The 12,102-nt window shown below is 32.0% G+C and overlaps 1 protein-coding gene across 1 annotated transcript; it reads left to right on the forward strand.

Moving 5' to 3' along the window:
• The first annotated feature begins 10,276 nt into the window (after positions 1 to 10,276).
• Positions 10,277 to 11,622, forward strand: LOC110031462 (copper transporter 6-like). The gene is made up of 2 exons (XM_020734668.1): positions 10,277 to 10,293; positions 11,018 to 11,622. Exons 1-2 carry the CDS (start codon positions 10,277 to 10,279, stop codon positions 11,430 to 11,432), a joined length of 432 nt encoding a protein of 143 aa, XP_020590327.1. The 3' UTR covers positions 11,433 to 11,622.
• Positions 11,623 to 12,102: the final 480 nt, after the last annotated feature.

Here is a 12,102-nt window from a genome sequence, read left to right on the forward strand (position 1 = left end):
CTTGGTGGATGGGCCCATTTGTTGTGATAAAAGTTTATCCTTATGTAGCTGTGGATATGAAAGATCCTAAAACTGAGAAAGTATTTAAAGTGAATAGTCCTAGAATGAAACCTTGTTTTGTAGGGGATCAGTGTAAATTTAATGATCGTATGATGTTAGGTCAACCAAAATAAGCACTAGCTACGTCGGGCTGACAACGTAAAACTAAGTGCTTTGTGGGAGGCAACCCATAGTTATTAGTGTGTTTTGCTTTGATTATTGTTTGTGTGTGTTTAAGAAAATTTGAGGTAGTATTTTTTTTTTAAACTATTAAGTGTTAATATTGATTTTAAGACTTTATTTAGTGATCTAGACATGCTAAAATGAGAATTTGCACGTTAAGTTGACTGTTGCAAAATTGAGCTGTGGCGCTTAAGTGTCAATATTCGATGCTTATGCACAGGAGTTAAAAACCATGTGCGAAATTAAAGTTCTAGAAGGTTTAACCGCCAATTAGTTGACTAAAACGTGCCACGGTAGTTTTAGGACATGCCTAGAAGTTGTTGGAAGGATTTAGTCTTATAAATAGAAAGTTTTGTGATGGAACTTCACCCCTAAAAATATTTTCAGCCCTAAAGTCTAAAAGGAAGAGAGATTTAGTGAAAAAGTTTTCATGGGAGATGGATTTGAAGAAAAAGGAAGAAGTCATGAGTAAGAAAATCATTAGTCAAAGTGCACAAGAGATGTATAACGATTTCTTAGCCGTTAGTATTGAAGGAATAGCGAAAAAGATCAACAAAATTGAGGCTAACGTGACTTTACTTGAGATAAATGTAAATGAAGTTAGTGCCCATCTAGAGCATATTGGTTGGCAATTAAAAATGCAATTTAGTCACACTAGTTATATAGAAAAAGCGGATAAGGTGATGTATCATAAGTAGAAATGGATTGAAGAAGATTGTATCAGAGCTCGTCACCACCATCTGTTTTGTCAACTATATATTCTGAATGCCCAAAGAGAGACTAATGAAAGACCGGAATATGTCCCAACAAATGAAGAATGAAATTAAGTTCAGTGTTAAAGTTTGTTTGTTAGGAGTTTTTGTTTTTATGTATTAGTGTTAAATATTGTTTTTGAAGTTTATGCCTGCTATATGTTTAATTGTGAATGTTTGTTAAGTGTTTGTATTTAGGAAAATTTTCTCATCCGATACTATTTGGAGTGAGAATTAAGTGTTACACGTACTTGTACTAGTTCGTAAATGAATATAAATGTTTGTTTGTGTAAAAATTTATGTTATTTTTGTTTCAACTTGAATTAGTTATAGAATTAGTCCTCAAATTGAATTAGTTATATTGAAGAATTTTGAGAAAGAGGAGAGTTAAGGGAGAGGAAAATAGTCATTTAAGTGTTATAAGACCATTTAGAGGTAGTATACTTAGCCTAATAGTACATTTTACTTCAGCTAAAAAATATTAAAAATAGTGTACTGGCACCTAAGCGCCACATTCTTGTGCTAAGCATGATGTAACCCAAGAGGTAGGCGCCTAAGCGCCACATATCTGCGCTTAAGTGTCGATTCATGAAAACCAGTTCGTGAATGGTTAAAGGTAATAAAAGGTAAAAATAACCCCAAAAATCACCATTTTTACTCTCGCCATCACCTTCTTCCTCTCTAGTTTACGGTTTTGAAGTCTAGAGCAAGCCTTTTCTTGAAGATTTCTTGATGGATTTGAGCAAAATTTGCTAGATTTGGATTTCTTAAGGTAAGAGCTTCACTTCTATGTAAAAATTTTAGATTTTCACCATGTATTTTGAGTACATTTTGGAGAAACCTGAAAATCACTATTCATGGTAAAAAATGAGGAAAAATCTATGGAAATTGCATAGAAAGGGTAGTTTATACTTATAAGAGTTAAGTTTAGTAGATTACACTTGGTTTTTGAAGTTATTGTGGAATATTGTGAAATTTGTAGAATAGCCCCATGATTGAAGAGGAGTAAAGGAAAGACCCACTTTGATTTGTGCAAGTTTGTGAGTTCAAAAGCTCATGATAGGTATAGTGACACTCTACAGTCACGAAAGTTATTTCCTGAGAGGTGTTCCAAAAATTTAAGTGGATCTGTAGAAAATTTAATCGTTCGCCGACAATGGGAACAATTTTGCTATTTTTTTGTTGTGGTTATTTTTTCTGTAGTTCGGGAGTTCTATGCAAACCTCCATGGTTAGAGGGAAATTGATACCTTTTTCATCAGAGGTAATCAATATTTTCTACCATTTACCACCTGATACTTTGTGTTTTTATGTGAACTATAGTCCTACTGAGACAAACTTGACTTAATTATTTCATATTTGACTGTTGGAAGAGGACTCCAAAAAATCACAAATGAGAGGAGAGTTAACTTTTCCACTTTGAAGTTAAGTGCACCATCAAATACATGACACTACTTTATTTTAGCTCGTCTGTTACTGACAAATCATCTCAGTGAAGTTACGAGGGAGAGAGCAACTTTGAATTATTATATTCAGGAAAGCAAACTCATCAATATTGGAGCTTTGATCTGTCAGACTATCATCAGTTCTGCCACTACCCCTACTACTACAGGTCTGGAAATTGCTTCCTTGATCTTTTCTTTGTGTGAGCAGGCTTGAGTGAGATATGATAGCTAAGAAGAAGTGTCGTTGCCTCTGAAGCTAATTACAAGTGTAAATATGAAGTCGTATTTGGATCATTCTATTGTTGGTTGGAGAGGAGGATTTTCACGGAGTTATGGAATGTCGACGTCTGTTGCTTCTACCTCTGCTGCTTCTACATCTAGACCATCTACCTCGAGAGCTTCTACTTATAGAGGTGAGTCTACTGAAAATCAAAATCAATTATTGTAGAGGATGATGGACAATATCAATTATACCACAGATAAGGTACGAAATTTAGAAAGCTTTGTAGATCATATTGATGGTACAATAGAAGGAAAAGTGATTATGAGGAGAAATTTCATTCATCTTTGGAAAGCCTCATTAGAGGTAACCAAGGAGTGGAATTTCCTTCATATCCTATATACCCTAATTATGAGTCTACAAATGTATGGAATAGCGGTGATTCTAATGATGAGGAGGAGGAGGACTGATTTATTTCTATGTTTGTAATATGTGATGGACTACGTGGTTAGGACTTGATACATTTGCATTTGTGTACTTGTTTGGACTTTGTGATGTGTTGGAGTTTTGTTTAATTGTTATTTTGATGTTTGTGTTTTATTATTAGTTTGTCTTAATTCTAGGGTAGTAATTGTTGTTGTGTGTTGATTATTGTGTTTTAGTTATTTAGCATTGAACTTATTTCTATGTCTTATGAAAATTTGAAAATCTTGTTATCTTTAGTATTAAACTTTGATTTTAGAAAGCTGCTACCCTGTATTTTTCTTTTATCTTGTTAGTATGTCTGCTTTTATGTTGAGATTGTGAAATCAAAGTTAGTGTGTTAGTTAGTTTTAATGTCTGCACCCACTACTTAGAACAATGAATCTCTACATATTAATTTAAAATAAAAATGATATAAAATTAATCAAAAATTTATTTTACTCCTATTTTAAGTTTTATACTTGTATAATTAGGGTATAAAAATTCCTGTAAGCATGTTATTTGAATTTTCATTTCCTACTTATATATATTTGCTGCTAAACTGTTTAATCTTGTTAAAAATTTAAGTTTGGGGGGGGGGAATGAAAAATATTTTCAAAACTTGAATTTTTTTTATTCTCAAATGTGCTACAAGTGAATGATTTGAAAAGAAAAATGATCATATATATGAAGTTATATTAGGGAAGTAAAATTTAATTATAGAAATGAGTAAAAAATTTAGTTAAAATTCTGAGTAATGAAGAAAAACTTTCAGTTAAAACTTTTTAGTGTAAAAAATACTAAATATAGAGTAACTACCCTTAGTAAGAAAAATTGTATTTTTGAAGAACTTAGAAATTTAGACTTTTATTTTTAATACGTAAATTTGTTTTATTAAAAATAATTTCCAAAAATATTATTATATTAATAAGTAAAAGATTAATATTAATTCTTTGCTTTAGGAAAGGAGAAGTGGAATTCAAAACCATTAAAGGGCTATCTAGATCTAGTAATCCTTGCCTGAAAAAGAAAAATAAAAAGAAAAAGAAAAAGAAAAAGAAAAAAAAAGAAAGGAAGGAGAAGCTTGAGGATTAGTGCCTAATCAAAAATTGGTTCCACATTTGATCTTTTTAAAGAATAAGACTTGAGAAAATCTTAAGCTTAGGGATATAATATAGTAAGTAAAATTATTCTTAATAAAATTTTTTAAGTAGAGATAATAAAAATACTAAATTCTAAATTTGGAAAATCTACAATATTCTTGAATTAGATAAAAATTCATATTTGTATAGGAACACATATTTTCATCTTTCTTAACATTAAAAATTTCTAAAACTATAAGTTGGTCACATTACTAAATATTTTTTTCTAAATTAGACTAATATATTTCTAAATCTAAATTTTAGTAACTTCTAAAGAAATTCATATACATATCATACTTATTTGGTTTTTAAAAATTGAAGTGTCACTTGGGAACAACTAATATTTTAAGTTTGGGAGATTTTGATACACCTAAAATATTTAGTGTTATTAAACACATTTTTAAACCTATTTTTGAGATATTGACCTATTTTTGAGATATTGCGCTTTAATGGAAGGTATTTGTGTGTTTCTCTTTCAGGTACAAGTAAAAAGATAAAAAATGCTAAAATGAGTAAAAAAAGATCAAATTTGGAGCAAAAATGTGAAAATGGTGCAAAAGAGTTTTGGCGCCTAAGCGCCAGATCGAGTTTTGGCACCTAAGCGTCAGATCCAGTGCTTAAGCGCCGGTGAAACAAAGAAGGTCACGCCTAAGCGCCGGAGGCCCCGCCCCCACGCTTAAGCGCCAAAGGCAGTTATGTGACAGTTTACTTCATTTTTCCGAATTTTCAAGGGACATTTGAGGCACATATTGGCTAAAGAGGGTGATTATGTCCACTAAAAATGAAAATAAGGTTAGAATACTTGTGAAAGGAAGCATCCTTTAGAGAATACGTCAAATTGGGACACATTTTGAAGAGTTACCAAGGCACACTTGGAGATTTATAAAAGAAGAAAGTTAAGTCTTTTTGAAGAGTACTGAAAAGTGCTTAAAAAGGGGGAGTTTTGAAAGGAATGTTTGGAGAGATTTTCAGGCACCACAAATTGACTTTATCCTTTTTGTTTTTAGTTTTATTGTGAGAGTCAACAGTGTTGTAAAAGAGAAATGATTCAAAAGAACTTCAAGAGTTTTGTGGAGGATTTGAGATAAGTTTTTATCTTTATTTTAAGTTTACTTTTGGTTTTAATTGAGACTTCTTGTTAGTTTGACAATTATTTCTACTTTTAAATTAAAGTGTGGTTTTGTTTTCTCCATGGATTATGAGTAGTCTTCTTTATCTTTCTCCTTAAAATGGTAAGTAATTAAAGTGTTGGATGGAAGTTGTAGATAGTATTGATCTTTAATGTTGGAAGAAGTTGTGATGATTTAATTCAATGCACTTCATTTACTTCTTGATCTGACCCATCTAAATGTTAAAATTTGTTGTGAGAACATAAAAGAACCGAGCTGGTATTATCTCATTCTACAATTGGAAAGCAATTGGAAAGATTGTATGAATGAGAATGTAATTCATATGATTTAGATAGGGAAATAGTCTAAATAGTCTTTGAAGAGTGTAGAGTTAGAGAACTTTAAAGTGACAGGTTAAAGCCCCCAACTTGGTTTATTGTTTTAGGTTCTTATAGGAGTTGTTAGCTCTTAGGTGGAGGGAATCGATGGAACTCTAGAGTGAGAGCTGGTATCTTTCCTGCCTAGCTGGTCTTCAGAACTATTCAAACTTTAAATTAGCCAATGTTCTTAATAGCATCTCTAGTAAGGATAAAGAATAATATTGCTCCTATTTAGCACAACACAATTTACATACTTTCACAACATAAATCCTATACTTATTATTGACTCATGATAAGGTGAAAGATATTTTCATATTAAATGTTTTTCTTTTACATAAACTCAAGTTATCTTTGAAAGTTTTATTGTTTTGTCAACATATCAAAAATACCAAAAAGATTCAAATTTTACCTACTGTGAAAATATCTATAGTTTAAGTAATTGTCTTTTTAAAATAGAAATTTTGTTGATTAATAATGCATATTGTTAAATTCTCTGATATTCGGGGCTTAATCAAAAAGTCCTATATTACTTGATAACGATACGTATACTTGCGTAGTATCCCAATATATATATATATAAATTAAAAAGTTAAATTCTTATTTTCTCCAGGATCAATTTTTGGTTCTGTTGCAAATTAAGGAAAAATAAGTGAAAAATATCATCAAAGACATTGTTATACTGTGCACATAAATAGTAAGTCGAGATCAGACAGACTCGAATCTACCTAGAATAACCAATAATTTAGGAACTTAACTCTAGGTTAGCAAATGTTTTTTATGCACTCAAAATAGGTTAAAGAATAGAATTGCTCTTATTTGACATAAAACTACATTTAAAACTTTAGAGAATTGATTTCTACTTTGATTATGGTCTCTTTGCAAGGGGAAAGAACTTTTACATAATTTGAACTTTTCTACGTAAAACTAGTTTTGAACTTTTCTACCATAATTTGAACTTTTCTACGTAAAACTAGTTTAGAAATACTGCATTTTCCTTAAGCTTCAAAATAGATTTAGTAGGAATTTAATAACTTCTTTTTCCACATAAACTTGCTACCATATTTCTTAGATAATTGTCTGGAGCTAAAGTAAAGCTTTACTAAATCTATGAAAGGAGCTTCACCTTCCCTGTGGGATCGATACCGAGGTTTTAAAATAAAATGTTATATTACTTGAAATAATATGTATAATTGCATATGACCCCTAGTGTCTACATTTTTAATTAAATTATAATTTCTAAAAATGCATCTATTGTGCACACTAGCAGCTAAAATATATTGGGTCAAGTTTTTGGCCTTCTTTTTGGAAAGTAAATAACTACGTAATTCTGGGTTGGGTCAACTTTCGATTATGGTATGGTAGTGGCCCTTATCCCTATAGATTTTAGTATTTAGGGGATTAAGATTATAATTTGAAATTCAAAGACAGTAAATTTAGTTGAAACATTTCTTTTTAGAATCTAAAGGATGTAACTAGCGAGCGCACAAAATTGATAAGCCCATTAAACGCTCTAATTAATTTTGGTTAAGCTTTACATTTTCGAGTTTTAGATGAATTTTATATATAAGTTATTTATTTTATGTGGTTGGGACCAATATTCAAATAAAATGAGATCATAAAAATCCTAGGAGCTGTGGACTGAACTTAAACTAAAATGAGTATTACTAATGGATGTACGAAGCTTGAAACAAATCAAGGGGGATAAAGTGGTGCTTTAGAAATATAATGTAGGACATAGAAACCAAGGTCAACTCCTCTATACTTTTGACCATGCCTAGAAAAGTTTGCCAGCTAACCGACCTAATTACTTTACAACCATGCTGTCTAATCTAATGCAATGTAAGATATGTATGGCTATTGTTTAGATTTGAGGAATTTATAAGGATTACATTTCAACCATAAGTAGCAAGCAAACCATGTATGACTAAAATACAATGCTAATAATTAATGCAACAATTAAAGCTTTTAATCTTTTTATTTAGTTATTCAATTTAGTGTAGAAGGTTTGCAGGACATCTAATGTGTGTATGCATGTGTTTTAAATATGAACAATTTAAGCCATAGCTAACTCTAAGTCTTTTATTTCTAGAATTTTTTAACAACTTCTAAGCACTTGCAAGTTGTGCGATGAACCATTTTTGAACTTTAAAAATCAAGTAATGAAATCAAATGATAAACGAGAGACCAAATTGAGTGGCAACTTCTTAGGAGTAGTAAATAAAATTCTACACTTTAAAGTATCTTCAACATCAAGCAAGGAGACAAACTAATCAAAGTAGGCAATAAAATTGATAAGTTATCGATTATCTATAATTTTCTGAGATGAGAAATCTTAAAATGGTGGAAGGCTTCACCTCTATAACATCCTTTTATATAGCATTAATAAATTATAAATTTGCATGTCTTTTTTGTCTAGAAAGTTAAGCACAAAAGGCAATGTGCACGATTTGAAATAGTGACCATAACTTCCTTTTCTTAATTCAATTTTATTTTCTAAGAGCTGATGGAGTTGAATCTTAATTTCTGTTAGGATAATAGATCTAATCACTTGTTATGTAGAAACTATTGCTCTTAAAGTTGAGAGTGTCCTAAGGATGATAATGTTGCCTTACATTTTTTTAGAAGTAGCTTTAGGAAACTACTTCTAGATTCCTTGAATCTTTCTATTTAGTATTTTTCCCACTATTGCTAATAGTATACTAAAGATGAATTATTAATTCTTCATATTCACAAAAAAAATTCTTTGTTTTGTTATGTTTCTCCCGATTTATCTCACTTCTAATTTTAAACATATGAAATGCTCACTGCATCCTTAAAGAAGTTTCGTTGAAAATTCTTATTGATAGTACAGAAATTTTACTAATAAGCAAAATAAGAAAGAGAATTAGAAATTTAAAGAGAGAAATAAAGAGAGAAGAACTTTAAATCAAAATTTCTTGAATTTCATTAGAATGTGTTAAAGTACATAAAATCAAACAGCTTGAGCTCAACCCCTGACTCCTTATTTATAAATTTGGGTTTTGGTTAAATATTAGAGAAAAGGCTATGTATTGACTCATATTAACTTATTGTTGGGAGTCACAGATGTGGTCAAAGAAACTCACAAACTTAAATTTATTTGGGAAAGGTTTTTGAGGTTCTTCTTTCTAGATCACCAACATAGCCCTAATTTATTCTTTCATGTTAATTTCTAAAAAGTTTGTGGTGAGTTGTTATTTTTTTTTAAAACAAGATATGCTAAAATATGATAGAAATAAGAGAAAAACTGAATGACTTTTTTTGAAAAAAAAATATTTATAATGTCCACGATAGCTATAAAAAATTAATTTCCCCATAAATTTTACAATCACCTTTTCAAAAACCTACAAAAGTCTAAAATGGACATTTAATAAAGGTGTCAACTTTTATGGATTAATACTTGTATATAGCTCTAGAGACTTGAGCGAGTAAGTCATAATAAATTAGTAGACAACTTAGGGTCTGCTTGGGGCAGTTGCAGCAGCGCTGCCCTAGGATGCTGCTGCAAGGAAGCTGTCTATTTGTTTATTGCAGCTAAGCGGAAATATCTGTGAGGCATATTTTTCTAGAAAAATGACCATTCAGTCCATGTTTAGTAAAGTTGTTTAAAACTGAACTATAACAATAACATATTTGATACTTCAGAAGTAGAAATTTATTTCAAAACATAACAAAGTTCAGATACAAAACTCACTTAATAGTGAATACTAAAAGTGCTAAAGAAAAAGAAAAAAAAATAAAATTACAAGTAAATTAAGGATGATATTATTATTAACATGAAGGTGACGCATGTCTAATCCTAAATTGTCCTCTAATGATGCTATCAATTCGTGATCACTTTTGACAGTGGAATTAACCTGATCATCAGCCCATCAGAAGAAGTCACACTTTTCTGCGAAGTTCTGCGGACATTTGTAAAACTGTAGATCATAGCTATGAGGCTATTGTTACCTCAGAAAGGAAGTCTTTAGTATGTTGTAGCATAGCAATCTTGGGGACGTTCCTGAAATTCTAGAGCTCATCTTTCCTGAAAGCAAGGAAATAGAATCCATTTTGTTAATCCAATAAGAAATTTTAGCCACTGTAATAAATGCTAAACACAAACTAAAAGCCATGAAAAATCCAACAAGCCATTGCATATCCAAATGAATCAAATCCCATTGTAATAGATATGAACGAATCCAACCCAAACCCAACAAAATCCAACAAGCTAATGTGCATACAGATACCAAAACATATTTTCGCGGTTTTGAAGAGAGGAGAAGAAAAACATACCTCGTGCAAAGAGAAGAGAGCGGAAGAGTAACCGGGAAACCAGAGAAGAGAGAGAAGTTAGGGCGAAGACTGGAGAGGAGCAAACGACACGAAGAGGAGAAACTTTGCGTAGGATTTAGGGCAAAAGGGTATCAGGGCAGCAACATAAAAAAAGTACATGAAAAATTCCAACAGCGAGGTATAACCCACAACCTGGTTTTTACCGATTTGAGCCCACGTCGCTCCCCCGCTGTTTTGCTGCACCGCTCCCCCATGGCTGCTCCAAACAGGTCATTAATGATGATTCTCAGTTCATTTAAGATTGGTAAGTTCATTTGGACTCCGAGTTGGAACCTTTTAGGATAGATGGGTTTTAATGTATTAAGATTTACATAATTATTCCTGGTTTTAAAGTACGACACGAGTTAAAATTCTAATATAGTTTTAAATACAATAATTTTTAATTCGATTAAACTAACAAATACAAATTGGCTAAGATTATGACTTCAAAATCAAGTCATTATGGATTTCAAAACTACTAATTTACCTTATGAGTATTAATATACATAATTAATCATCTTTTGCATTTGTCTCAATTCAAAATAAATTCTGAGTCTTTCAAATCCATTTTCACCAAATTTAGGTCAAGACATAATTTATTTTTAGATATTTAATTTCCAATCAACTGTAATTATTATTTTATTCATTTACTTTTTGTTAAAAGTAACATAACAAGTGCATAAACTTATATTTTCTGAAAAAGGACATCTAACGAATATGAAATTAAAATAATAAATTTTCAAATTATAAAATAAATATAATCACATAAATAGATAAAATAAATTAAAAACATTATTTTTTATCTAAACTCCAAAAATAGATTCTTTTTAGTGGCAAGGAATCAAGGCTTAGACAACCTTTCTTTCCAAAGGTCAGATTTCAAGACTTGAACAACCTCGACTTCCATCCAGACCCGAATCAGGAATTCCAAAGCTGGAACTTTTAAAGATACAGGGTGGCTCGTGGACACCGTCTTTTTCCCCTCCTCTCGACTTTTTTCTGGGGCGATCGTGTCCAGATCCTCTTCTCCGGCTGGCCCGGTGACCGCGGCTTCGGCGTCTATTTCTTCGCCCTCTTATTAGTTGCCATCGCCGCTGCCGCCGAGGAGGCCCTCTCTACCCTTTCTCGTCGCCTCGCCCAGTCTCCTACAGCCTCCCCTGGCTCCAGAGCTTCCGTTGGGTTTGCCCTCACAGCTCTCCACACACTGCGGATGGGCTTGCTCTACCTCGTGATGCTCGCCGTCATGTCATTCAACGTCGGCGTTCTCATCGCCGCTGTTGTCGGACACGCCGTCGGGTATTTCTTCGCTGGGAGCGGCACGTTCAACTGGACCCGACACGCCGATGGCCATGATTTCGCTAAGTGCTAGAAATATTAAATAAATTATCAGGCAATCAGGTATTTGCACTGTTTCTGTTAATTCTCGCTTCTGTTTTTGAACGTTGAAAAAACTAAATCTTTATCAATGATTTGTTCGGACTCTGATCATCTTATCTATTTTGCTGTGATAGAACATTGTATAAGTTAATTCATTGTGCCGATTTGGATTGGAATATTCTTTCGATAGTTCTTCTAACTACTTCACAATTTTTGTTTGTGTGATTTTGTTAAACTCCTAGGATTTTAGAAAGTTCTAATTATGCTTTGATGCTATTAAGTTGGGTTCATTCCCACTATATTGTTAGAGCTGTAAAGGTAAATAAAATTGAGAAATAAATTCAGCACAATTAAACAAATTAAAACAGATATAAGATTGAAATATTTGGAAGGGAGCCTTTTGGATGACCCTAACCTTAGAGTAGATCAAGTTTTCGATGAACTAATTTTCGGCTCTCTTTCTACTTTGGAGTTGCACATCTAACATGGCAAATTTGCAAAACTTTTAACTTAATGTGATTTCCCAGTGTTATGGTATGACTCATATATCATATAAGGGACAAATGCTTGAGCGAACCTAAAGAATATGTCCAATCGGGGGAGTTTTGTTACGTGGGTTGAGAGTGCGGGGACAACGCCCTGCGGTATGGTACAGGGGTAAT

This window comes from Phalaenopsis equestris, unplaced genomic scaffold (assembly GCF_001263595.1).
Source record: "Phalaenopsis equestris unplaced genomic scaffold, ASM126359v1 Scaffold000823, whole genome shotgun sequence".
Classification (NCBI taxonomy): Eukaryota; Viridiplantae; Streptophyta; class Magnoliopsida; order Asparagales; family Orchidaceae; genus Phalaenopsis; species Phalaenopsis equestris.